The 27,921-nt window shown below is 43.1% G+C and overlaps 1 protein-coding gene across 1 annotated transcript in view; it reads right to left on the reverse strand.

Moving 5' to 3' along the window:
* The window catches only part of LOC126335272 (uncharacterized), an 83,394-nt gene that overhangs the window by 52,973 nt on the left and 2,500 nt on the right, over positions 1–27,921 (reverse strand). The window contains exon 2 of the mRNA XM_049998330.1: positions 8,706–8,864. Within this exon, the coding sequence (XP_049854287.1) occupies positions 8,706–8,864 (159 nt within the window). The remainder of the gene's footprint in view (positions 1–8,705; positions 8,865–27,921) is intronic.

A 27,921-nucleotide genomic window follows, 5' to 3' on the forward strand; every position in this document is an offset into this window, starting at 1 on the left:
CATATCTGCATCCAGTGACGCCTGTGTGCTGAGTCAGTACCGTTGGGCCTTCCAAGGCCTGTTCGGAAGGAGTTTTTAGTTTAGAGAATGTGTGTCTTAGTAAGCAGACTATATGTTATAAGGGGATTAATTGCTTGAACAGGGGAAATTTTCTAGTTTTATGGAATATAAGAAGCACAAGGAACTGGTACACCTGCCTAATATCGTGAAGGGCCCCCACAAGCATCCAGAACTGCCGCAATGTGACGTGGCATGGGTTCGACTAAGGTCTGAAGCAGTGCTGGATGGAATTGACATCACGAATCCAGCAGGGCTGTCCAAAAATCCGTAAGAATATGAGGTGGTGGGGATCTCTTCTGAAGAGTACCTTGCAAGGCATCCCAGATATGCTCAATAATGCTCATGCCTGGGGCATGTGATGGCTAGCGGTGTCTAAATTAAGAATAATGTTTCTGGAGCAACTCTGGAGCAATTCTGGATGTGTGGGGTGGAATGCACATTGGACCTGAATGGATGCAGGTGATTGGACATGATGCTTATGTACACATCAACTTTCAAATTCGTATCTATATGTATCACGGGTCCCATAACACTCCAACTGCATATGTTCCACACCATTACAGACAGCCTCCACCAGTTTGAACAGTTCTGTGCTGATATGCAAGGATCATGGATTCATGAGGTTGTCTCCATACCCATACACATCCAGCAGCTTGATACAATTTGAAATTACTCATCCGACCAGGTAACATGTTTCCAGTCATCAACAGTCCAATGTCAGTGTTCACAGGCCAAGGCAAGGCATAAAGCTTTGTGTAGTGCAGTCATAAAGGGTACACGAGTGGGCCTAGGGCTCCAAAAGCCCATATTGATGATGTTTCATTGAATGGTTCACACACTGACACTTGTTGATGGCCCAGCATTGAAATCTGCAGCAATTTGCGGAAGGGATGCACTTCTGTCACACTGAACAATTCTCTTCAGTCATTGTTGGCCCCGTTCATCTACATCTACATACATACTCCGCAATCCACCTTATGGTGCGTGGCAGAGCGTACCTCGTACCACAACTAGCATCTTCTCTCCCTGTTCCTCTCCCAAACAGAACAAGGGAAAAATGACTGCCTATATGCTTCTGTACGAGCCCTAATCTCTCTTATCTTTGTGGTCTTTCCGCGAAATATAAGTTGGTGGCAGTAAAATTGTACTGCAGTCAGCCTCAAATGCTGGTTCTGTAAATTTCCTCAGTAGCGAGTCACGAAAAGAACGCCTCCTGTCCTCTAGAGACTCCCTCTCGAGTTCCTGAAGCATTTCCGTAACATTCGCGTGATGATCAAACCTACCAGTAACAAATCTAGCAGCCTGCCTCTGAATTGCTTCTATGTCCTCCCTCAATCCGACCTGATGGGGATCCCAAATGCTCGAGCAGTACTCAAGAATAGGCCATATTAGTGTTTTATAAGTGGTATCCTTTACAGATGAACCACATCTTCCCAAAATTCTACCAATGAACCGACGACTATCCGCCTTCCCCACAACTGCCATTACAGGATTATTTTTCCTATTCATTTGCATTAATTTACATTTATCTATATTTAGAGTTAGCTGCCATTCTTTACACCAATCACAAATCCTGTCCAAGTCATCTTGTATCCTCCTACAGTCACTCAATGACGACATCTTCCCGTACAACACAGCATCATCAAAAATCGGCCGCACATTGCTATCCAAAAGATCATTTATGTAGATAGAAAACAACAGCAGACCTACCACATTTCCCTGGGGCACTCCAGATGACACCCTCACCTCCGATGAACACTCACCATCAAGGACAACGTACTGGGTTCTATTACTTAAGAAGTCTTCGAGCCACTCACATGTTTGGGAACCAATCCCATATGCTCGTACCTTAGTTAGGAGTTGGCAGTGGGGCACCGAGCCAAACGCTTTCCGGAAGTCAAGGAATATGGCATCCGTCTGGTACCCTTCATCCATTGTTCGCAAGATATCAAGTAAAAAAAGGGCAAGTTGCGTCTTGCAGGAGCGATGGTTTCTTAAAATACTATGTTAGATGAGAATGAAGAATCTTGTGCATTCTATTTGGACACCTAAGAAGTGTGTGGTAGTGCTGGAGTTTTGCCAAATATTATTTCATTCTCTTTACCAATTAACGGACACTCTCAACTCATCTCTTTTTACATCTGAACTGCAAGTGCGCAGTTCATTACCGATCAGCTGGACCAGGTGGCCGGCCAGTGCTGTCCAATTTAAATGTGCCAGTAAAAAAGTTACCCCGAATAATGGCTCAGTCTATGTGCTTGTAACACAGCATAAAACATATCCCTATGATCACACCTGACTATACTCGACATGGCTTGGTTTCTGCTCCACATGAAATGAAATCCAATGAGATTCAAGCAAACACAGAAAACTACATAGTGTAATATTTTCATCAGGTTTATTCTTATGACGAACACAATATAGAACATAGCATAGTGCTTGTAGTTTAACCTGTAGATCACATGACTCGTTTCACACGTAGCCTTGCCTTTGATGGAATACGTGATTTTTGTGACTGGACTGGAGTAGGTGGTGGTGGTGGTGGTGGTAGGCTGATGGGTCAGGCAGAAGGTCTCCGCCAGCTGTCAGATTCATCCACCTACAAACCTTGTCACAATGTCCCATTCCCAAAAATACAGCAGCATCTCCAGTCTCTCCTTAATCCTTTACGCCCATCCCAAACCTCTCCCCGGAGTCCATCTGTCTCCTCACCCCTAACACTCCCAGCAATCCTACATTCTACATGCTTCCGAAACTCCATAAGCCCAACCACCAGGTCATCCCATTGTGGCCAGTTACTGTGGCCCCACTGAGGGAATCTCTGCTCTTGTAGGCCAACATCTTCAGCCTATTACCTGCAACCTACCCTCCTACACAGAAGATACCAACCATTTGCTCAACCAACTCTCCACAGTTCCTATTCCTTTACTAAAAAGGTGCCCTGCTCTTCACTATTAATGTCACCTTCCTTTACACTAACATCCACAATGACCATGGCCTTATCGCTATTGAACACTACCTTTCCCAACAAATTCCTTCCTAGTCGCCATGACCAACTATATACACACCCACAATTATTGCTCCTTTGAAGATATTACCAACACACAACTCCAGGGTATGGCTACGGGCACCCGAATGGCAATATCCTAAGGCAATCTATTCACAGACCATCTAGTAGAATCCTTCCTGAACACCCAGAATTCCAAACCTCTCACCTGGTTCAGTGATGACATCTTTGTGATCTGGATCCAGGGTGGGGACACATTATCCTTATCCATATTCCTCCACACCTTGTCCTACTCAACTCAACAAGCCACTTTCCTCAGTGTTGACCTCCAGCTCAAAGATGGCTACATCAATACCTCTGACTGTATAAAACCTACCAACCACCGGCAGTATCTCCACTTCGACAGCAGCCATTCTTTCCATACCAAGGAGTCCCTTTCGTATGGCCTAGCCACCCATAGCTGTCACATCTGTAGTGATGAGTAGTCCCCCTCAAAATATACCGAGAGTCTCACTGCGGCCTTCACAGATCGTAACTACCCTCCCAACCTTGTACAGCAACAGATCTCCCACGCCTTATCTTTCCAGACATCCACCACCTCCCAAAGTTCACAAAGAAGCATTCCCCTGATGACTCAGTACCATCCAGCACTTGAGAAACTGAATTACTTTCTCCGCCAGAGTTTCAACTACCTCTTGTCATGCCCTGAAATGAGAAATGTCCTGCCAGCTATCCTTCCCACCCCTCCCACAGTGGTATTCCATAGCCCACTGAACCTACACACTATCCTTGTCCATCCCTACACAACCCCTACTTCCAACCCCTTGCCTCAAGCCTCATATGCCTGTAGTAGATCTAGATCCAAGCATTGTCCCATATACCCTCCCATCACCACCTAATCGAGTCTCATCAGAAGCATCACCTATCCCGTCAAAGACAGGGCTACCTGTGAAACCAGTCACGTTATCCACAAGTTAAGCTGCAACCACTGTGCTGCATTCTATGTGGTCATGGCAAGCAAAAAAAACTGTCCGTCTGCATGAATGGCCACCAAAAATCTATGACCGAGAAATAGCTGGACCAACCTGTTGCTGATCACATTGCCCAGTTTGAAGTTCTTCATTTCAATTACTGCTTCACAGCCTGTGCCATATGGATTCTTCCACCAACATCGATTTTTCCGACTTGTTCAGGTGGGACCTCTCCCTGCAACATATTCTATGTTCCCATAACCCTCCTGGCCTCAACCTTTGCTAGTCATTGTCCTTACCCATCTACCCCCTTCCCTGTTCCCATTCTGGCACTACATAGCCCTCTGTTAAACCAATGCACTGTCTTTTTACTCCTCTCCTTTTCTATTATCCCCTCCCCCCTGCCCTCTGTCTAGCCTCCAGACTGCACCTAGGTGCCCTACCCTTTCTCCACCTTGTCCCTGCTCGCTCCCATGAGCAACACTTTACCATCCCCCACTCCTACCCTGCTACCCTCCCCATCCCCACCTTCCTCCTTACCCCAATTGCCTTTCCTCTCCCATCATAAGCCTCTGCTGGCAGTCTGGCCTCAACAGCCAAACAGTGGTCATGTGTTAGTGAGTTGTTTTTCCCCAAAAATGTGTGTGTGTGTGTGGGGGGGGGGGGGGGGGGGGAGGTCTATTTTCGACAAAGGCCTTGTTGGACTAAATCTTGCTTTTCAACAGTCTTTTTATTGTGCCTATCTGTAGCTCAGAATCTCTCCTACATAATTAGTAGCAAGCACCCTTTTCATAATATTGTTAAACATATTTTTAGCCATTTACACAATAGAGTTGTCGCATCCTTCGTCAAGGGGGGGATATGAGCTGTTAACAATCACTTTCGAGAAAGTCATGTGTTATTCTGTCTGCCTCTGTAATCGACGATGGGCAGTCATGACCCTGACCAAGCATTTGTTATTTTATAAGTAAGTGTTTTGGACTTCATATCAACACCTGCTGGTAGGGCAGTTATTACATGAAAATACTCACCCACCTCAGAGGTTTGCCATGGACCACAGAACCTTGCTGTGCATAATAATGGTCATGACGTCAATTGTCAAGGGAAACTCAGAAAGGATAAACAGAGCAGAAATGACAAAGACTAATATGTATTGTGAACTCTGTTGAAGTCATATGCTGTAATATGGGATGTATACAGGGTGTTACAAAAAGGTACGGCCAAACTTTCAGGAAACATTCCTCACACACATATAAAGAGAAGATGCTTAATTTCCTTGTTAGAGCTCATTTTAGTTTCGTCAGTATGTACTGTACTTCCTCGATTCACCGCCAGTTGGACCAAATGAAGGAAGGTGATGTTGACTTTGGTGCTTGTGTTGACATGCGACTCATTGCTCTACAGGCACATCAGTACGTAGCATCAACAGGTTAATGTCCATCACGAATGTGGTTTTGCAGTCAGTCCAATGTTTACAAATGCTGAGTTGGCAGATGCCCATTTGATGTATGGATTAGCATGGGGCAATAGGTGTGGCGTGGTACATTTGTATCGAGACAGATTTCCAGAACGATGGTGTCCCAACAGGAAGACGTTCGAAGCAATTGATCAGCGGCTTAGGGAGAATGGAACATTCCAGCCTATGACTTGCGACTGGGGAAGACCTAGAACGACGAGGACACCTGCAATGGACTAGCTATTCTTCGTGCATTTGACTATAACCCTAATGTCAGCGTCAGAGAAGTTGCTGCTGTACAAGGAAACGTTGACCACGTCACTGTATGGAGTGAGAGAACCAGTTGTTTCTATTCCATGTACAGTGTGTGCAGGCACTATCAGCAGCTGATTGGCCTCCACGGGTACACTTCTGGGAATGGTTCATCCAACAATGTGTCAATCCTCATTTCAGTGCAAATGTTCTCTTTACGGATGAGACAATCAACATGTGTGGGCTGACGAGAATCTGCACGCAACTGTGCAATCATGTCATCAACACAGACTTTCTGTGAACGTTTGGGCAGGCATTGTTGGTGATTTCTTGATTGGGCCCCATGTTCTTCCACCTATGCTCAATGGAGCACGTTATCATGATTTCATACAGGATACTCTACCTGTACTGCTAGAACATGTGCCTTTACAAGTACGACACAAAATGTGGTTCATGCACGATGGAGCTCCTGCAGATTTCAGTTGAAGTGTTTGTACGCTTCTCAACAACAGATTCGGTGACCGATGGAGTGGTAGAGGCGGACCAATTCCATGGCCTCCACACTCTCCTGACCTCAAACCTTTTGACCTTCAGTTATGGGGGTATTTGAAAGCTCTTGTCTACACAACCCCGGTACCAAATGTAGAGACTCTTCGTGCTCGTATTGTGGACGGCTGTGATACAATACGCCATTCTCCAGGGCTGCATCAGCGCATCAGGGATTCCATGCGACGGAGAGTGGATGCATGTATCCTCACTAACGGAGGACATTTTGAACATTTCTTGTAACAAAGTGTTTGAAGTCATGCTGGTACGTTCTGTTGCTGTGTGTTTCCATTCCATGATTAATGTGATTTGAAGAGAAGTAATAAAATGAGCTCTAACATGGAAAGTAAGCGTTTCCGTACACATGTCCACATAACATATTTTCTTTCTTTGTGTGTGAGGAATGTTTCCTGAAAGTTTGGCCGTACCTTTTTGTAACACCCTGTATAATGGAGGTGAAATACAAGTGTGTCAAGGAATTTATTTTGTAGTGACTGGTATTTGAGATTTTCAGCTGCTGCGTCAAGGTACCAAAACATGGTCCAGTCAAGACAGTTAGTACAGATAAGTAACTGCAACCACAAAAACTTGTACCTAGCCCACCTGTATATGACGCCTGAGCAATGGTAGTTGCATTACATTCCATCTTAACATTGTGTTTTGAATAAGTCTATTTGACTACAGAACTGATCGCTTAGCTTTTCTTCATTGTTACAAGGAGCATTTATATTCAGTAAAGTCATACCAAACATCTGGGCCATTACAGTTATACAAGAGATTCTACTGGTTACTGATTTGCATTCTTTTAACATGTCTCTCATTGATCTGTGCACATAAAGTATAGTTTAAAACTTGTGTCTTTGTACAGGATGTGAATTTTATGGTGCCTGTATCTTTACAACTAATTTCCTTGAAGAGATACTAGTTTCAAGTGGTACTTTGCTACTATGTAACTAAATTTTGGGCACCTTGTCTGTATATAGCACATATCACCTGGTAAAAAGTAAAACCGTTTTTCGAAGTGTTTGGGCAGCATGCAACTGAGGCAAAACCTGGAAACAGTGCAGTATTCACGTAGGTGGATGTGGGAAGCTGCATAAAAACCAAATTCAGGCTAGCTGGCACACCACTTCCTGTTGTTAACCCACAATGCAGATTCAATCTGGAACCAGCATGTCTCCCTATGTCCCAGAAGCAGGTGCTTAACGCACTCAGCTATATGGGTGTATCTTGTGAAACATTATAAACTGAAAATAGTGAAAAGGAATTAACTGGTAATGACATTTCTGACAGGTTACTTTGCTGCTTCAATGTGCCATTATAACTCTCAACATCTACCTTTGCAACTTTAGTCTGCAAACCAATGTAACATGCCTGGAAGAGGGTAATTTCAGTTGTAGCTAGTATTAAGGTTTCTTCCTGCTCCATTTGTGTATAAAGGGTAGAAACAATGATTGCTTCAGTGCCTCTGTGCATGCTGTAATTAGTCTTTACCTTTGCAGTCCTTAGGGGAGTATCATATAGGCAGTCTTAAATCCCTCGCTTAATGCAAGTTCTTTACATGTTGTAATTAGGGTTACGGGGTTGTGTCTTCAAGTGTCTGTCACTTCTGATTTTTCAACATTTCGACAATGCTCACCCATAAGTCAAATAAATCTGTAAACATGTGTTGTTCCCTTCTTTGTGAGCCTTCAATGCTCGCTGTTAGTCCTAACTGATATGGATCCCACACACCTGAGCAATATCTTAGGATGGATTGCACAGGTGTTTAGTTAGCAATCACCTTTGCAGACTGGTTGCATTTTCCGAGTATCCTGAAGTCATCCACTTTCTTTAAATATGACTGAGCCTATATGATCATTTTCCTTCCATTCTAGCCTCAACGGAGGCTCCCGCTAACTTCACAAATTTAGTATTCTTGGAATACCAGATCGGTGGAGAGATTGGCTTTTTCACAGCTGTAAGAACATTCAAGACCTATAATACAATTTACTTAAAATGAATTGTGTATTTACAGAAACATGCTGCATGCAAAAGTCTCAACCTCACTGCTGAATTAAAATGTCCTCTTTGGCAAACTTGGTACATTTTTAATACTTGTTAGATAATCACATGATGGAAGCTTGCCAACAAAATCACCTCATGGTACTTTTATGTATTTATTTATTCATTAATTAAGTCATTCATTCATTCATTCACTCATCCATCCACCCATCCATTGTTTCACCAACTGGCACAACAGTACATGCCATGTCACATATATCGCAGAAATAATATACACACATATATATAAAACCCACTTCTCCTGAATGTAAGTGCATTAACACTGCCTTAGCCGTCTTGCTCTATGTTACAGAGGACTATGCTGTCTTCAAAAGTGTTAGTAAATAAGCTAAAAAAAATTGAAACTCACATCAGTGCTCCCATTACTTGCTTTACGTGGCATCCATGGAAGCTGTAATTTTAAGTACTGTTCAGTCTTCAAACAATTTTCTCTAAATTCATAAAAGCCATCAACTTGGAACATACAGCGATGGCACATTTTCTTTGGGAGAGGGTCATACTCGTATATCTGCAACAATAAATACTGTGGGTGAGTTTTGACTATACACCAACATTGTAGTTGTTTTTAGGAAAACCAATTTTCTTACAACTAGCATTGTTCACTAAAAAATCATCACACTGTCTACATAATAGTTCACACACTTTCAGATGTTTTGCGTCTCTAATTATCAGAACTGAACTGACATTGAAAAGTTCATGTTCTGAAATAATCTATGAGAACAGGCCACAACTCACCAAAATAGCAGCGCTGAACGGCATGAAAAAGAATTGATATAAATAAAGTAAAGCAATGTCCTTGGTGGAGCACAGCACATTGAATTCGACCTACTAAAATGGACATGTCAAATGTGGTAGTTTGCTGACAGAGCCAGCCTGCTCTAGCTGTGTTTTATTTATTTATTTAAACAGCTCAAGTTCCATAGGACCAAATGGAGAAGCAAATCTCCAAGGTCATGGAACGTGTGACTACATGAAATTACAACATAAAGTAATAAAGATGTAAATAGAATATTTATGAACCCGAAAAAGTCAAGCCATCAGTTTAAGTAAAGCAATCAACAATATAACATAAGAATAATCTTAATCTTTCAAGGAATGCCTCAACAGAATAGGAGTGATCCATGAGGAAACTTTTCAGTTTCAATTTGAAAGTGAAAGTATTACTGCTAAGATTGTTGAATTCTTGTAGCAGCTTATTGAAAAAATGGATGCAGCAGTATACTGCACACCTTTCTGCACATGAGTTTCGTGTCGAACAATCACTTACTTCAGATACTATTCGAACAGTAAAAATGGCAGCATTAAGTCTTTGAGCAAATCCTGAACATGGGCTTCCCGTGACAGTTTACTATCTATCTGAACACCTAGAAATTTGAACTGTTCAGTTTCACTAATCATATGCCCATTATGTGAAATTAAAATGTCGGGTTTTGTTGAATTGTGTGTTAGAAAAGCAAAAACTGAGTCATACTGTGATTTAGTGTTAGTTTATTTTGTGCAAGCCATTAACTTATATAATGAACTGCACAATATGAAACAGAGCCAATGTTGCACACAACATCCTTTACTACCCAGCTAGTGTCATCAGCAAACAGAAATATTTTAGAATTACCTGTAATACTAGAGGGCATATCAATTACATAAATAAGGAACAGGAATGGCCATAACACTGATCTCTGGGGCACCCCCCCCCCCCCCCCTTAATTTGACTGTGCCCCAATTAGATCTCACATCACAGCCATTCTGTGAATAATGACCTTTTGCAGTCTGTTGTTAAAGTAAGAGGTGAACTAATTGTGAGCTACTCCTCATGTTCCATACCGGTCCAATTTCCGGAGCAATATTTTGTGATCAACACAATCAAATGCCTTAATTAAATTTAAAATTAATTAAATTTTAAAAAAAGCCTAGTGTTCTAAACTTTTTTTAACCCATCCAGTACCTCACAGAGAAAAGAGAATATAGCACTTTCAGTTGTTAAATTGACTTCTAAAGCCGAACTGTACATTTGATAGCAAATTATGTGATATAAAATGATCAATTATCCTTAAATACAGCCTTACTAATAACTTTAGCATCACTTATGGCATACAAATAGGTGTAAAATTGTCTACATTATCCCATTCTCCGTTTCTATACAGTGACTTTACTTCTGACTACTTTCATCATTCAGGAAACTGACCATTCCTAAAGGAAAAATTACAAGTACATCTAACTACAGGGCTACCAAGTGGAGCACAGTACAATGTTCTACTAGGCACTCCATGACATCCATGAGAGTCCTTAGTCTTCAGTGACGTAATTACTGACTCAATTTCTCCATTGTCTGTATCACACATGAGTATTTCAGACATCAATCTAAAGGTGGGCTCAACTGGAGCAGTCAGTCTGTGGAGAGCCAAAGACGGAAGACTTAATAAGAGAACAACAGAGACAGCAGTGTGCATGATATGGACAGAGCTGCAAGTTCACTTGGTCAGTAGTGGGGCAGACTGGTATGAAGTTTAGGCCTGAGCCAATTAGGCAACTTATATGCACACAGACATGGGTTCCTGGCATCTTGCCTCCAGTGAAGACCGTACATAACTGAATACCACCTATGGTGTGCGCACTTGAACAGCTGTGTACTAGAAGAGTGTCGTACCGGTTGTGCTCGACAAAAAAAAAAAAACACCTGTTGTGAATTCACCGGTGGTTTGGCTGTGATTCACCTTTATGCTATTTTAACAGTTGTAGTGTTTGGTGTTTTCCAGTGTACTATTGTCTTAATGGTGGAGTCACTGCAAAGACACATTGTGCCTGCCTGAAATACACTGCAGTTACAGAAGGTTCAGTGTCAAATTAGGCCCTGGGGGCATGTTATTGTTATGTCATTTTAACTCAGTAACTTTTATAATATCTAGGTTGAGTGTAGTGTAAGCACTTTCCTGTGCTGTTGAAACTATTTCCTCCTAATTAAGTTTTGTTTTGCAGAATTAGCCTTAGCTTTTGGATGTTTCTGTCCTCTCCCATTATCTGTTACTTTGAGCTTGTGCCCAGCAACTTTTTCTTTATTACAGTTATTTTCCAGCTTATAAAGTTAATTTAGCTTACAGCACCATTTACTTAAATGATCAAGATTTCTCTCAACATTAAAGTCAGATATACTGCTTCTTTTTTGCTTGTTGGAGTCATGTGCAAGTAATATTTCCTTATTTTGTTATTTAATCCTTTAAGTGGACATAACAGATATATACATCCATGGCCTTCTCATTCTCAGTGGGTTTGTCGGATGTATCCATCCACGGCATCCTGTGTGAATGACGAGATCAGGTCAGAATGTGTTATAATGCTAATAGCTAATGATTCCTGTACTATATGGTACCTCTTGTCAGTCGAGGTAATGCATTATTGACCAATTAAAAGTTATAACAGTATTCAGCTTTTATATTGGCAAAGGCATGAACTCTGGCAGTCTTTTTTGCAGAGAAAGTAACTTATCAACCCCTCCCCCTCTACCTTACTCTTGATTTGCTGCGTGCTCTGTTTACCTCGAAAACTGGTGCACTAGACCATATGAGGTTGATAAACTAATGAGTAAGAACACCCAAGTTGATGGCCCAATGAGGTGACACACAAAGAAGTTTCCCAATTTCATGAAAAATGAAAAATTGAAGAAGTGAATACGTAACTGTGTACAGATTGGCTGATTGAGAGGGGTATGGGACCAAGTGGAATGGTCATCAGCCTCACAGTTCCAAAGTGAGTTACAGAAGGAAGGGGGTCTGTTGCAAGTGGACAGATCCAGTCAAGGGACTCAAATTATAAAATAATGAACATTAAACACACACAGTAAAAGCATAAAAGGTGAGACCAGATCTAAAAACTGGAAAAAACGGAGTGCGATCATGGGGTCACAAACTGAAGAGACTGCACAAGTAGTCCCAATCACAACCAACCTGCCCTGCTCCAAGACTGAAGGAGAACCTTATATCTTGAAATAAAAACCACTTATACGGAGGAAACTGAGGACCAAGTCAACCATCTGTGGATCATCTGCTAATATTAAATTTAAAGAATCACGAAGACTATACTTAACACGAAGAGCCAAAAGAAGGGGACATTCCACCAGTATGTGAGTTATCATCAGTCTGGCTCCAGAACCACATTTTGGGGGTAGGTGGTTACGTAGGAGGAAACAATGGGTGAGCCAGATATGACCAATGCGTAAGTGGCATACAACAGTGGACTCCTTCCAGAGTGCCAAACTGCAGTAGACTCCTTGATTGTGTGGAGTTTTATTACTATGAGTAGTAGCAGTCCAGATGGCATTCCACTGTTGGACAAAGAGAGATTTGACGTAGATCCGCATATCCAAGGCTGGAATCATGAAAGGAAATGGGGGTAAGTATCTGCTTATCTAGCCAAACGGGCAGCCAATTCATTTCCTGGGATGCTCACATGACTTGGGACCCAGAGAAAGATGACTGAACAGGCGGCACGCCCAAGGACAGAGAGAAGTTCATGGATAGCATAGACCAACGGGTGACATGAGTAGCATCGATTGATTGCCTGCAGGCTGCTCATGGAGTCTGAACAAATTAAAACACATTGCAGGGAGGTCTGAGAAACAAAAAGGAGGACCCTATGAATAGCTAGAAGCTCTGCTGTGAACACACTACATGATCCCAGCAATAAATGATGCTCAAAGCCAGTAGCAGGGGTGAAAGCGTATCCCACCTTATCAATAATCTTACAACTATCAGTGTAAAAGAACTCGGAAAGGATAGCACATACAAGACGCCAGTAAACCACAGGAGCAACAGAGACCTTAGGACCCTGGAACAGATCGTTTCTAATCTGTGGGCTAGGGGAGGGGAGGGGAGGGGAGGGGAGGGGAGGGGAGGGGAAGGGGGGAATGGGAGGAAAAACACAAGGTGCAGCCCAGTGAGTGGAGATGGAGATCCCCACAGAGGAAAGAGAGAAGCATGCCAACCAGCAATCCCACTTATGGGCAGGTGTTAGGAAGGAGACATATCTCATTGGCGAGAGCACAGGGTACACAGGATGCTCAGGGACCTGGTGAATGGCAATTGCGTAAGAAACAAGGAGTTGGCTCCCTCGAATGTGTAGAGGGGGAATCCCTGCTTCTGTGAGAAGACTATCAACAGGACTGGTGATAAAGGCTTCAATAGCCAGATGCACTCCCCAATGATGGACAGGGTCAAGGAGTTTCAAAGTGGAAGGAGCTGCTGAGCCATAAAACTGACTATAACAAACTAGTCTGATCAAGACCAGAGCTCAGTAAAGATGGAGAAGAGTGGATCGTTCTGCACCCCAAGATGTGTGGGCCAGGAGGCAGAGAGCATTAACCTTCCGCAAACATGTAGTTTTTGGCTGGCGAATTTGGGGCAGCCATGTCAGCTTCTTATCAGACAGGCCCAAGAAACAGGTCTGTGCTACAACATCGAGGAGCTGGTTGCCTAAATAAAGTTCTGGATCGAGGTGTACTGTGCGTCAACGACAAAAATGCATAACCTGCATTTTGGAGGGAGTAAACTCCAAGCCATGGGCAGTGGCCCACACAGAGGCTCATCAGATGGCACATTGGAGCTGGCGCTCAGCATACGTTACCGAGTGGGAGCTGCACCAGATGCAAAAATCATCAATGTACAACGCCAGAGCAAACAGAGGTCGCAAGCCCATTGATGGCAATGAGGAAGACTGTGATACTTAGCACAGAAGCCTGTGGGATACCATTCTGCTGAATCTGTGGGCGCTGTCAACTCAAACCCGGAAGAACCGGTAAGATAAAAACTCGTGGATAAAATTCGGAAGGGGACCACGGAAGCTCCAGTTGTAGAGGATAAATAAAATGTGATGGCGCCAAGCCATGTCATACACCTTATGTAGGTCAAAGAAGACCGCGACACAGTGCTGGCAGTGAGTTAAAGCCTGTTGAATGGCTGATTCCAATCAGAGTAAATGGTCAGTTGGAGATCGCCCTGCCCGGAAGCCACACTGATACGGAGGCAAATGGCCCAGAGATTCGAGTAGCCAACATAATCTGAAGTTGACCATTCTTTTGAGCAGTTTAAGTAGTACATTCGTAAGGCTAATTGGGGTGGGGGTGGGGTGGGGGGGGTAGAAACTTTGGGTTTTTCCCGGGCTTAGGGACGGGAATAGCTTTACTGTCTCACCACTGTGACAGAAAATCACCTGTGAGCCAAATGTGGCTGAGGGGCTGTTGCCTCTGGGGAATATCCAAGTGTTGGATCAGCTGGTTGTGGATGGAATACGGCCCTGGGATTGTGTCTCGTGAAGAGCTAAGGTTGGTTGGTTCGTTTAAAAGAGGGGAGAAGGGATCAAACTGCTAGGTCATCAGTCCCTTGTTCCGAGTAAAACAATGCCACAAGGGTGAGAATCAAACAAGCAAGACTGACAACACATAATGGAGAGAAAGGAAAAACCATAAGAACGATAGAAGGGCAACAAACACTTAAATGGAAAAATGGGGAGAAGAAAACAACAGCAATGCAAGAAACAGGTAGAAGAGATTAAAACAACAAAACAGATTACCATGGCTGGCTGACCATGAGAATAAAAAGGAGAAGCCAGAAACTCTGCAACACATTAGAGTCTCCACCCTAAAAGCACTACGATGAAAGACACAGAGGGTCAAAGGACGTGTGCTAAAAATTAAGATCAAATGATGATAAAACCCACCCTCATCAATAAAACATAAAACTAAATCAGCCAATGGGACGTTGTCAGATAAAATTAGTGGCAATGAGTCAAGTAACAGAAGATTTCGTCATAGGGCAGTCAAAGTGGAACAGTGCACCAGAATATGGCCCACTGTCAACCAGGCGCTGCATCGACACTGAGGCGGGTCTTCACGGCGCAGGAAGTAGCTGTGGGTCGCCCAAGCGTGGCCAATGCGGGGCCGGCAGAGAATCACACAGTCCCTGCGAGAGACCCGCATGGAGAACTGCCACACATTCATAGTCTCTTTAATGACACACAGTTTGTAGTGTGTACTGAGACTATGCCATTCCATCTCCCGAAGCCGATAAACCTGGCGATGTAAAAACAAATGCACGTCAGTTATTGGAATGCTGATCTCCATAAGCGGTTTCCACAAAGCCTGTATGGCCAGCCTGTCACCAAATTCGTTGCCTTGGATTCCGACGTGTCCTGGGGTACACACAAATACCACTGAACGATCAGACTGTTCTGGGGCATAGATGGACTACCAAAGGATGACAAGGGTAGCACTGGTCGATAGCTTGTAGGCTGCTCAATGAGTCAGAACACGGAAGAAACGACTCTTCAGGGCATGAACGGATATGCTCAAGAGCACAAGATGTAGCCACCAGCTCTGCAGTGAAAACACTGCAGCCATCGGGCAAGAAATGCTGTTCAATATGTCCTCCATGGACATATGCGAAGCTAACGTGACCATCAGCCTTCGACCCGTTGGTGTAAACCACTTCCTGGCCTTGGTACATGTCAAGAATCGAGATGAAGTGACAGCGGAGAGCTTCGAGATGAAGTGAGTCCTTTGGGCCCTGTGAAAGGTCCAGGCGAAGCACCGGCCTTGGTGTTCACCATGGAGGTGTACGCGATTGGACCTCGAATACAGGTGGTAAAAGCAAGGACTCCAGTTCAGATAGAAGGGATCTGACATGAAATGCTATTGTAAGCCCTGACCTGGGCCGCTGATGTGGGAGATGAGCCACTGTGGGTGGGAAAAGGAGTTGGTAATTTAGATGAGCAGGAGAACTACAAACGTGTGCAACATAACTGGTGAGCAATTGTGCACGTCTGACCTGTAATGGAGGTACTCCGGCCCCACCAAGGATGCTGGTCACCGGACTCGCCCTAAAAGCTCCCATCACTATTTGAACGCCACAGTGGCGCACTGCGCCCAGTAAATGCAACGCTGAGGGCACTGACAAGCCATAAACCAGACTCCCATAGTCAAGGCGGGATTGAACAAGGGCTCTGTATAGCTGCACCAGCGTAGAGCGATCTGCACCCCTGTTGGTGTTGTCCAAGCAGCGGAGGGCATTGAGGTGCTGCCAGCACTTCCACTTAAGCTGATGAATGTGAGGAAGCCAAGTCAATCGGGCATCAAAAGCCAGTCCTAAAAATCGTTACGTCTCGACTACAGTGAGGGGATCGCCAGTAAGGTGAAGTTCTCGTTCCGGATGAATGGTACGACGCCAATAGAAGTGCATAACACACAATTTTGCAGCCGAAAACTGAAAGCCGAAGGCTAGAGCCCTGTGGATGGCTCCCTGTAGGCGCCGCTCAGCAACACCAGTACTGGTGGAGCAGTACGAAATGCAGAAGTCGTCTGCATAGAGAGAGGGTGAGACGGACTGCCCTACAGCTGCTGCTAGACCATTAATGGCTACTAAAAATACACACACTCAATACAGAGCCCAGTGGGACACCATTCTCCTGGTTATGGGGGGGACACACACTACGGGAGGCACCAACTTTGGCACAGTAAGTACGAAGTGACAGGAAATTCTGGATAAAAATCGGGAGCGGGCCTCAGATACCTCACTTGTATACTGTGCCAAGGATATAATGTCGCCAGGTGGTGTCATACACTTTTTGTACGTCAAAAAAGATGGCAACAAGGTGTTGGCAACTGGAAAAGGCTGTTCGCATAGCAGACTCAAGAGATACAAGATTATCAGTGGTACAGCAACCCAGGCGGACGCTGCCCTTGCACGGAGCCAGTATGCCATGTGACTCCAGGACCCAACCCAACCGCCGACACACCCCATGTTCTGCAGCTTACAAAGAACATTGGAGAGGCTGATGGGCCAATAACTATCCACATCAAGTGGTTTTTTGCCGGGCTTGAGCACTGGTATGATGGTGCTCTCCCGACAGTGTGATGGAAAGACGCCATCACACCAGATCCGGTTGAAGATCACGAGAAATGTCGCTTGTAGTCAGATGACAGATGTTTGATAATCTGATTGTGGATCCGGTCGGGCCCAGGAGTTGTGTCAGGGAAATGTGCAAGGGGAATGAGGAGCTCCTACACTGTAAATGGGGTGTTATAGGATTCACTGTGGCATGTAGAGAGCAAGAGGACTTTCCCTTCCATCCACCGTTTGAGAGTGTGAAAGGCTGGGGAGTAATTCACCAACACAGAGGCACAAGCACAGTCTCATCAGTGGATAACACGCCATTTAAGTTAACACCAGAAACACCTGTTGGGGTCTGGTACCCAAAAACTCGTTTGATCTTTGCCCAGACTTGGGAAGGTAACATATGGCACCCAATGGTCGACGCGCACCTCTCCCTACACTCCTGTTTCTGCCTTTTGATATGCTGGCGAATGTGAGCATGAAGCCGTTTACAGGCCACGAGGCACTCCAGTGAAGGGTGCTACTCATGAGACTGTAGAGCTCGCTAACGCTCCTTAATTGCCTCAGCAACTTCCGGCGACCACCAAGGGACTGTCTGTTACTGGGGGCACCCAAAAGAACAAGGGAACACGTTTCCCGCCGCAGAAACGATCGTTGTAGTTACCTGCTCAACCACCACATCGATGTAACCATGTGGGGCAAATTCAACAGTGACAGCACAGGTGAAGGCTTCCCAGTCTGCCTTGTTTAAAGCCCATCTGGGGAGGCGTCCGCAGGCCAGATGTCGGGGCAGTGACAGGAAGACGGGGAAGTTGTCACTACAGCACAGGTCGCCATGTGCTCCCCAGTGGATAGATGGGAGAAGACCAGGACCTCAATGGCCAAATATGTGCCATGTGCCACACTGAAATGTGTGGCGGCCCCTGTATTAATGAGGCAGAGGTTGAACTGAGACAGTAAAGTTTCGACATCTCTGCCTCGGCCAGTAAGAACTGTGCCACCCAACAAGGGGTTATGAGTGTTAAAATCTCCCAAAAATAGGAAAGGTTTAGGGAGTTGATCAATCAGTGCAGCCAATGCATTCAGGTGTACTGCACCATCTGGAGGAAGATATATGTTGCAGACAGTTATTTTCTGCATCGTCCTTAACCTGACAGCCACAGCTTCAAGAGGGGTTTGACAGGTCACAGGTTCACTGCATATTGAGTTCAGGACACAGACACCTGACACTCTATTATAGTTGTTACGGTTCCTGTAATATCCCTTATAGCTATGGAGGGCAGGGGTCCACCTTGCCGGGAACCAGGTTTCCTGGAGGGCAATGCAGAAAGCAGGTGTAAAGCTTAACTGTTGCCGTAGCTCATCCAGGTACTGGAAAAAACTGCTGCAATTCCACTGGAGGATGAGGTTATCGTGAGGCTGGGAAGCCATGAAGCACACAAGGAGGCATGTTATGCCTCAAGGTCACCTGCTGTCTCCGAATGAGTATTTGTAACCATTTCTATGGTGGATGAGGCATCAGTGAGCTCCACGTCAGCAGGGGACGCTAAGATCTCCCCTGCATCCTGAGATGCAGAATGGACAGGGCATGGTGGTGGAGCCATGAGAGGGCCGTGTTTCTTAGCAGACTTGTTCTTAGTTTGCTCTCTCATTTCTCTTCAGGGACCTGCTAGGAAGATTTCTCCGAAGCAGCTTCAGGCATGGAGCAAGACTGTGAAGCTCTTCGTCCAGCATCTTTTGGCTCCTTGAGCCACTGGTAAGTGTCCGCCATGGCATTAGTGGAGACCTTGGGAGAGAGGGCCCCAATGGACCCCATCCAAATGAGAGGAGCCAGAGGAGGCTGTTGCTTCTCCGGTAGGGGGAAGGGGACCAATGTCCCCTGCGTTTGATTTATGTTACTACTTCTTCTCTGTCTGGGGTGGAGGAGAGCAGGGCACAGGGGGAGTAGAGGCTTCTGCAAGATCAGGAACCGAAAGAGAGCTTGTGACCTTGGGGCGCAAAGATGGTGCACCTCGTGGCCGAGTGGTGGTAACAGTCTTCTGGTGGGGGAGATGGTGGGGAAAGGGGTCCCAGGAGGGAGCCCGACCACCAGCAGATGCCGAAGAAGGGGGGGGCACTTCTTTGGCCAGGGAGGGGAAGTGACTCACTGAAGTGAGGTCATGGGAATTGCAGGAGAGGGGGAGAGGAGAGTGGGGGTAAGGAGGTGGCAATGGGGAAGAAGCGAGGATAGGGAGAGAGGGGGCAAGTTGAAGGAATTGCAGACGAAAGAACCATGAGCCCCCCCGGGGGGGAACTGTGTACAGAAACAAACTGATGTCGAGTGTATGGAAAGCAAGAGGGACATTATTATAGTCAGGAGGTTTCATGATGACACATTTCAAGAAGTAATTTTGAAGAATGCCATCAGGTAAAGCCAATTGTTATCAAGGATTATGGGATATGGGAGAGCTCAATAGGACTGACTCCCAGTTGCAATGACAGCAAATGACTAGAAACAAACTGAAAAAATATTATCAGAGTGTGTTTTACGATTCATTGCATGTTTCAATGCACACATTCTGTACAAAAAATATGGCAGTGGAAAAAGCAGATTGGAATTCATTATTAATCTTGGGGAACATCTGTCCGAATCCTCTCCACAACAAGGATTACCAATTGGACATGCACCTCAACCACCAAAAGTGAATTGTCTTGCAGCCAGGCATTTTCCAGAGGTTTTGCCATGCACAATGATGATAAGACCAACAAGGATGTATGGAGTATGCATTAAGAGTCCTATGTGCAACACCACATTTTAAAATATTTCACACAGAAAACAATCTGCAGTAACGCAAAAAATGAAATTTAATTTCTCTTTTTCATTCCATAGCACTTCCAACCTAACTGTCCTCTGTACTTGTCCACAAACTAAAATGAAGAAAGAAATGTTTTAATGACTGGGCAAGACACGTGGCACTAGCCAGTGCTAGCAGAAATTGCCAACTGAGGCAGAGGAGCATGCTTGAAAAATGTCCACTTAAGGGATTAAGCTGATGTGCTCTAATTAGATGGGTTACATTATAAATAAAAGTATTGAAGCTGGTAATTACTTATGCCTCCACAGCCCCCCACCACATACCACTTCGAATTCTTGTTGCACAACAACCATTAGTAGGGTGAGGTTGCATGTTGCTAATACCTAAGTGTGTGGAACTTCTGTGTCCTTTTGCTGTTGCTGTTTCTTACTTCATTATTCAAGCTGATGTGTTCTGATTATGTGGGTTGAGTTATAAATACAAGTATTGACAGTGACAAATATTTGTGCCCCACAATCCCCAGCTACTTACAAATGCCATTGTTAAACTGCAACACATGATTAAATGTAACAATTTGTGGAATAGCTGACATGATAGTCATCAACAGACACATAAAGAAAACTGAGAATGTTTCTAGCTTTTGAAAGATTCCTTCTTCAGAGTCAATGGAATATAAGCATTTCAAAACTGTGACATAGTCCCAGCTGACTAAATTGTGCTGAAAATGTATGTGTGTGTGTGTGTGTGTGTGTGTGTGAAACCTGCATCAAGACTGGGAGGAGGATTACTTGTGTACACACTGAACAAATATGAGGTCCCTAGTTCAAGTCTCTGCCTGGCACACAGTTTTAACGTGCAAGAAAGTTTCATATCACTGCACACTTCATTGCAGAGTTAAAATTTCATTCTGTAAATTTTTTAATTTCACAGGTTGGACACAATAATTTTTTTGAAATCTTGGTACACATGTTCGTGGTGTATGCTGGCATTTTCAGCTGTTTTGAATATTTAGTTTATTGCTGACAGTCTGAAAGGTTATGTATATTTACAAGTGTTCAGTGAATTTTTACCTTTGAAAAAGATGGATCAAAGAATTTGCTCTAAATTTTGAATGAAAATGGAATAAAGTACAATACCGCATTGTAGTGTCGCCTGTGGCTTTTGGCAAATCTACTATGAGTATGACAAGAATTTAAGAGTGATATAAACATTTCAAATAGAGTCAAGAAGATGACCACAACGACCACCCTGGACATCCTACTACATCAATTACCGATGGCAATGTGACAGATGTAAAGAAAATGGCTTTGGAAAAATTGCTGAATCACCATTAGAGAGGTTTCTTATGATGCAGCCTATCCTTTGGCTCTTGCCAAGCAATGTTTTGGGGAGTTTTGGGCACGAAACATGTAGTAGCAAAGTTTGTTCCTGAACTGTTGAATTTCAACCAAAAATGACGTTGCATAGGCATTGCTCAGGAATTCCTGAATGAAGTCAACAATGATCCAGAACTTCTAGAGAAGCTTATAACAGGTGACAAAACATGAGTACATGGGTATGACATTGAGACCAAGGCCTAATTCCCCCACCGGAAACTGCCTGAAGAACCAAGACTGAAAAAATTTCAACAAGTTCGATCAAACGTGAAAGTTCTTCTCAATGTTTTCTTCAATTACGATGGGATAGTACGTTATGAGTTCCTGCCCTAAGGTTGTACTGTCAATAAGAAATACTTCCTAAAAGTTATGCGCCGTTTGCATGAACCAATCTGAAGAAAATGACAAGAATTGTGGGAAAACCACTCATGGTAATAGCATCATGCCAGAGCTCCCGTTCACACATCAATACTTATTTAGGATTTTTTGGAGAAAAAACAAAACCATTATGTTGCCTCAGGCACTGCATTCATCAGACATGACCCTCTGTGACTTCTCCAGGGCTGAAGGGAACCATGAAAGGACGTTAGTTTGCCACCAGTGATGACGTAAAAACAGAATCACTGGCGGAGCTGAACATCATGATGAAAAGTGAGTTCCAGAAGTGTTTCCAAGACTGGAAAAACTGTTGGCACATGTGCATTATATCTGAGGGGAATTACTTTGAAGGGGACAAAGTTGTTGTTGATGAATAAACAAATATTCTTTAAGAAAAACAAAAATTCTCATTACTTTTTTTTAATCACACATTTATGCATTGTATTGACAATCATTTGTCTTTTAAGTTACTGTTACCTTAAATTGAGATCTCCCAAACATACAGTACAAGAATGGTCAAAAAATTACATATAGAAATTAATTGTCAGGACATTCAATGTTTTGGACAGAAAAGTGATATATTATTTCAAAATTTTTAAATTTGTTTATACTGTTTTTGTTAAACTTGTTATCTACAATGGGTTCAATTCTAAAAATGTGTTGGAAAAAATTACACCATATAACTTGTTTCATTATTTCAATAAATTTATAGTCAACAGTACTTAAAACCTTTCATCACCAAGAATGAACAAACAAGATCAGAAACCAAAAATTAAAAATCAAACATTGTTATTATTGTTGTTGTTGTTAAGATCTTCAGTCTAAAGACTGATTTGACACAGCTCTCTATGTATCAAACTTTATAATACAAAATTAATGACCCTATAAACTGACAACAAAAGTTGATGATAATCTACACATTTCCGCCAATAGCCTACTGGCTATGGGAGTAGTCTGGAAAAAAATTAAGGTCTGTTTATATGCCAGCATGGATCTACTTCCATTATTAGTAGCAGTAACTCAATTTACTTTTAGTACAACTATGTCTGCCACCGATATATCTGACCAAATCAGTGGAATTTCCAAATAGTTTCCAAAGCAAAACACAATCTGAATATTGCTACTTGTATTTTCTAAATGAACTAACCCACTATAAAACATTAAAAGTAGTACTGCATTAAGAATACTACTGCCTAACATTGCGTAATATTTAAGTAAACAAGCCTATGCTGTTCACGTAAACAGTGGCCCCAGGAGAGGATTATAATGATGGAGATGATGTACGCAAAGGTGACAGTCGATTCTGATATGTCATGACTGACACAAGCAGCAGTCTCAACAAATACACCAACTCTCTTGACAACTTTTCCATGCTGGAAACAAGTTTCAAATGCCCTGTTTATAGAATTCTATAGGCTGGATGCATAGCCAGCAACATAGGAATCTAGCATCTGACTAGTTGTCGAAAACTTTAATCAGTGAAAGGAACAAATGGAAATACAACGGTACAACATTGAGTGAATGTCCAATCAAGCACAAATGGAAGCTGCAACATGAAGTCAGTCAACAATCTGAACATTCCCTGTCTGAACACCAGCATGTTTCAGAACTTCTGTGTGCTACGTGAGAGGCACTCAAAGAGCCAATAACAACCATCTGGCCATGGTGAATCACTTGCCTTTTGTTCATTAGACAATGTCTTCTGATGCAATACGACTGTTGAGAACTTCATCTATAGGCAGCTATTTCTGGAGCCCACGGCATACTGTATACACCACCTCTTCATAAAGAAAAATAATGAGATGGGAAATATGATGTGCGTCAGTTACTTTCTGTGATTAATGAATGAAAACAGTTAATCACTAAATTCTGTTAATGAGCAGAACAGCTGACGTGATATGCCTGTTCATAATGAATAATGCAGTCACTTTTAGTCATTTTGCTGCTCAAGTCATCTTTCCTGTGTAGGGGTGTAATACAGGGAAATTATTTGTTTCCATACAAAATGCTCACAATAATTTCTGCACTGCCTCTTTTGAACGTGTTGATTTACCATGCATGCTCAAGTAGGTTCATGTGAGTAGATGCTACAGGCTATTCCATTCAGCTGAATCCTACCCCATAGAGTGAGGTGTTCATGAGCTGTGCATAGTGTGGTTGTGCATTATATTGAAAGAATAACCCATAACCGATATGTCTATTTTAAGCCTGGACAGTAGGCTGGAGGATGCTTTCATCAGGACAGCAATGAATGATATGCAACATCCTTAAATGATAAGCTGACTGGCTGGCCACTGTTTCTGCTCAACCTTTGAAACTGCATGCCTGAGACACGAACTGGTACCTGGTTCCATAACCTCTCCGCCACGACGATTCGTAGGCACTGAATAAATCCTCCCCCCCCCCCCCCCCCCCCCAAAACCATTGACCCTGGTTCTATTCCAGTAGTCTCCTTTCCCAGCCTTCTTGCACTAAATAAAGTGCTGCGGACTTGTGAGGGATGCCTAGAGAACAACTTGCTCATGTGGAGTGGTTTGTGAACAGTGGACAGTCATTCACTAGGGTTGTTGAGTGTGGACGACCAGTATTAGGCATATCTTCAATGTGGTGCATCACGTGATAACAGCTGAATGTTCATTTCAGGTAGCTGTGATGTGTGACAATCTGGAGGGAGAACTTACGTTTTCGAACCTTCTTGCTATAAAGTGACAATACACACATGGTATAGATTACATTAGATTAGATGCGTTTTTTGTTCCAATACACACATTGGGAAGAGTTGCTCCAGGACGTAAAACATATCAGAAAACACAAATATGCAATAAATGTTTACAAAGACAAATGGATATGCTAATATACCTTCCACAGACCCAAGTGAAATGGTACTCACTGGTGTGAAATAAGTCAAAAAATCTTAAGGTTGTTTTCATCTAAAAGGTAACAACAAACTTTGCACATAACATGTAAACATTCAATACACTGAGGTGCAAGTGATAATTCTTGGGCTATTGTAGCCCTGTATCATTAAAAACAGAAAAATCATTTTATATTGTAAATGGATAGATAATAAATCTACTTTCCAAGCAGCAACAGGGAAACACATACACAAAAGGGTTTAACTTTTATAAGATTTCGGAGCCAGTGGCTCTTTCTTCTGGCAGAAGATTTTAAGTGGAAGGGAGCTGAAGGAGAAGGACTGGAGATGTTTAGGGAAAGGGGTACAGTTCAGAAAAGTCACCCATAATATCAGTCAGGGGAACCTTACCAGACAGGATGAGAAAGAAAGACTTTATACGTACAAACTGTTACTTCACCTTAGAGGGGCAGACATACTAATAGATCAGGGGTACGGCCATGGGAATCAGGATGGCTCCTTCCTATGCCAACCTTTTCATGGGTTGCTTGGAGGAGCTTTCCTAGGACCCATAAGCCTTCAGGCCCAGATCTGGTTCAGATACATTGATGACATCTTTGCTGTATGGACTCATGGTGAGGCTGACCAGTTAACATTTCTGGAATGTCTAAATACATTCACCCAATTAAATTTCACGTGGTCCTATTCTGAATCCCATGCCACTTTCCTTGATGTTGATCTCATCCTCACCGAGGGCCAGCTACGCACTTCCAACCACATCAAACTCACTAACAAACAACAGTACTTACATTTTGACAGTTGCCATTCTTTTCACATCAAATGTTCCCTCCCATACAGTCTTGACATTTGAGGAAAACGGATTTGTTCAGATGCAGACGCTTTACAGTAATACACCACCACTCTCACTTCAGCCTTCACTGGACATAATTATCCCAACAGCCTAGTTCAAAAGCAGATTTCCTGGGCCATCATATCGAATCCTGGTACTGTTGAACCCTCCAAAAAACAACTTATGAACGCACCACTTGTCACCTAGTATTATCCTGGTCTCGAACATATTAACCAGCAACTTCAACAAAGCCATTACTTCCTAAAATCATGCCCTGAAATGAGATCCATTCTGTATGAGATTTTGCCCAGCACACCTAGAACAGCTTTTCATCGCCCTCCCAATCTCCACAATATCCTTGTCAGACCTTATGATCCTTCTGCACCAATCTCCCTACCCTATGGCTCCTACACCTGTGACCATCCGTACTCCAAGACTTGCCTTATGCACTTTCCTACCATCACCTATTCCAACCCTGTAACTGGCAGAACATATACTATCAAGGGGAGAGCCACCTGTGAAACAACACATTTCATATACCAGCTGATATGTGAACACTGTTTGGCCTTTTATGTTGGCATGACTAGCACCTAGTTATCAGCCAGGAGAGACAATATCCTGTTGCAGAGCATACTGTACAACATGACAGTCATGGTCTTGGTGCCTGTTTCACCACATGTACCATCTAGATTCTTCTCCCACACACCAGTTTCTCATTACTCCACAAGTGGGAACTAACACTACAACATGTCCTTGGTTCTCACCACCAACTGGCCTTAGTTTATGTTAATTTCTTCTGTCTCAATATTTATTCATAGTAACTACTCCTTTCTCCACTCCATTTTAGTTTTCTACATCTTTCATTTTCTGCATTTTCTATTTTTTACCATCCCCCCTCGTTACTTACAATGCACTTAGCTTTTCACTCTTATAAACTTGTGCACAATATTTCGGTAGTAATCTCTGTTGCGTATTACCCTGTCTTCCATCTTTAAGCTCTCAGGTTTTCAAATCTTGTCTGGTGCAGTTACCAACAATTGGTCTTTCCTTCTCATCCCACCTGGTAAGTCACCCCTGACCCAGGCTTCTGCGTGACTTCTTTGAACTGCATCCCTTTCCCTAAACATCTCCAGTCCTTTTCCTTTGCCCCTCTTCCTCCCCCTTAAACTCTCCTCCCAGAAGATGGAGCCACTGGCTCCAAAAGCTTGTATAACTTGAACCTTTTTGTGTGTGTTCCCCTCCCAACACCTGGTGAATAGATATTTTATATATCCATTTACATTATCAATAACTGATTATTTTCATTGTCATAGAAAAATCATTTTACAACAATTATTTACAATGAGTGCATTACTGCACTAAATTTGAACAGAAGTCAGATTGTACATAAATACTATTAGTGACGCATATACATCAGTTCATCCTATTAAGAAAGTCATCAGTGGAAATGACTCTTCAAGGCACACTGAAGGACTGAACAGTCTACACAAGCCATATTGCCTGACTCACTATAGGCGAGACAGTTGACTCTGCACTGAAAATTTAAGTTCATTCCCTCCTCCCCCCCCTTTTTTTTAACTGTTCAGATCTTCAAAATAAGATGCTTTACATCTTGTTCCGTGCACTTCTGTGGCACCTTTAGTATCCAGATGTATTTCTGTAGTTACTAGTGACTAGCATGCTTCCTCGTCATAGCAACTCTTATGGCTGGTCACTGCTGATAGACTGCCACCCTCCCCCCCCCCCCCCAAAAAAAATGGACATGGCTAATCACATAAAGTCTGGCTGGCCCCTCCTACCAGCACACGAAATACAAAAATTTACAGTTGGCCATCAAACAATGGACCAGACATATCATAGCCAAACAGACAAAAGACAAAGAAAACATCAAATTTTGCAATTCTTATGTATTATTGTAACACACATTTATTTAAAATAGGAATTTAAAAACCTCTCTTCCTATCTGTAAGTACATATATATCTGTAAGCACATATATTAGTCTATAAAACTTTTTGTAAGCTATTCTCTAGTAATCATTTAATCTGTCAATGTCAAGAATATTGTCTTCATAAGAATTCTAAGTATCAAAAGCTATCCAAATCAAACAAGTTTAATTCCGAGAGCTCTGTTCAGCTTGCCCATTTGAAATTAACTTTGTTTCTTGCTTTTCTTTCAGGCCACGTAGGGTTGGTTATTCAATTTGTCTGTTTGCTTGAAACACATTTAGCTGAAAACTCTCAGACATACAGTTTTTGAATATGAGGCTAATAAGGGAGGCCTATATGAGGGACACCCAATATGCATACTCTTGACATTCAGAACACACCGTGCTCCCATCCATTTCCCAGTGCAACACTACAGATTACTAATTCTAAATGTTTAGATAATTCTTTTGTGGCATTCCCCTTATACTGGTGTGTTAGAGGTAGAGACAG

This window comes from Schistocerca gregaria, chromosome 2 (genome assembly GCF_023897955.1).
Source record: "Schistocerca gregaria isolate iqSchGreg1 chromosome 2, iqSchGreg1.2, whole genome shotgun sequence".
Taxonomy (NCBI): domain Eukaryota; kingdom Metazoa; phylum Arthropoda; class Insecta; order Orthoptera; family Acrididae; genus Schistocerca; species Schistocerca gregaria.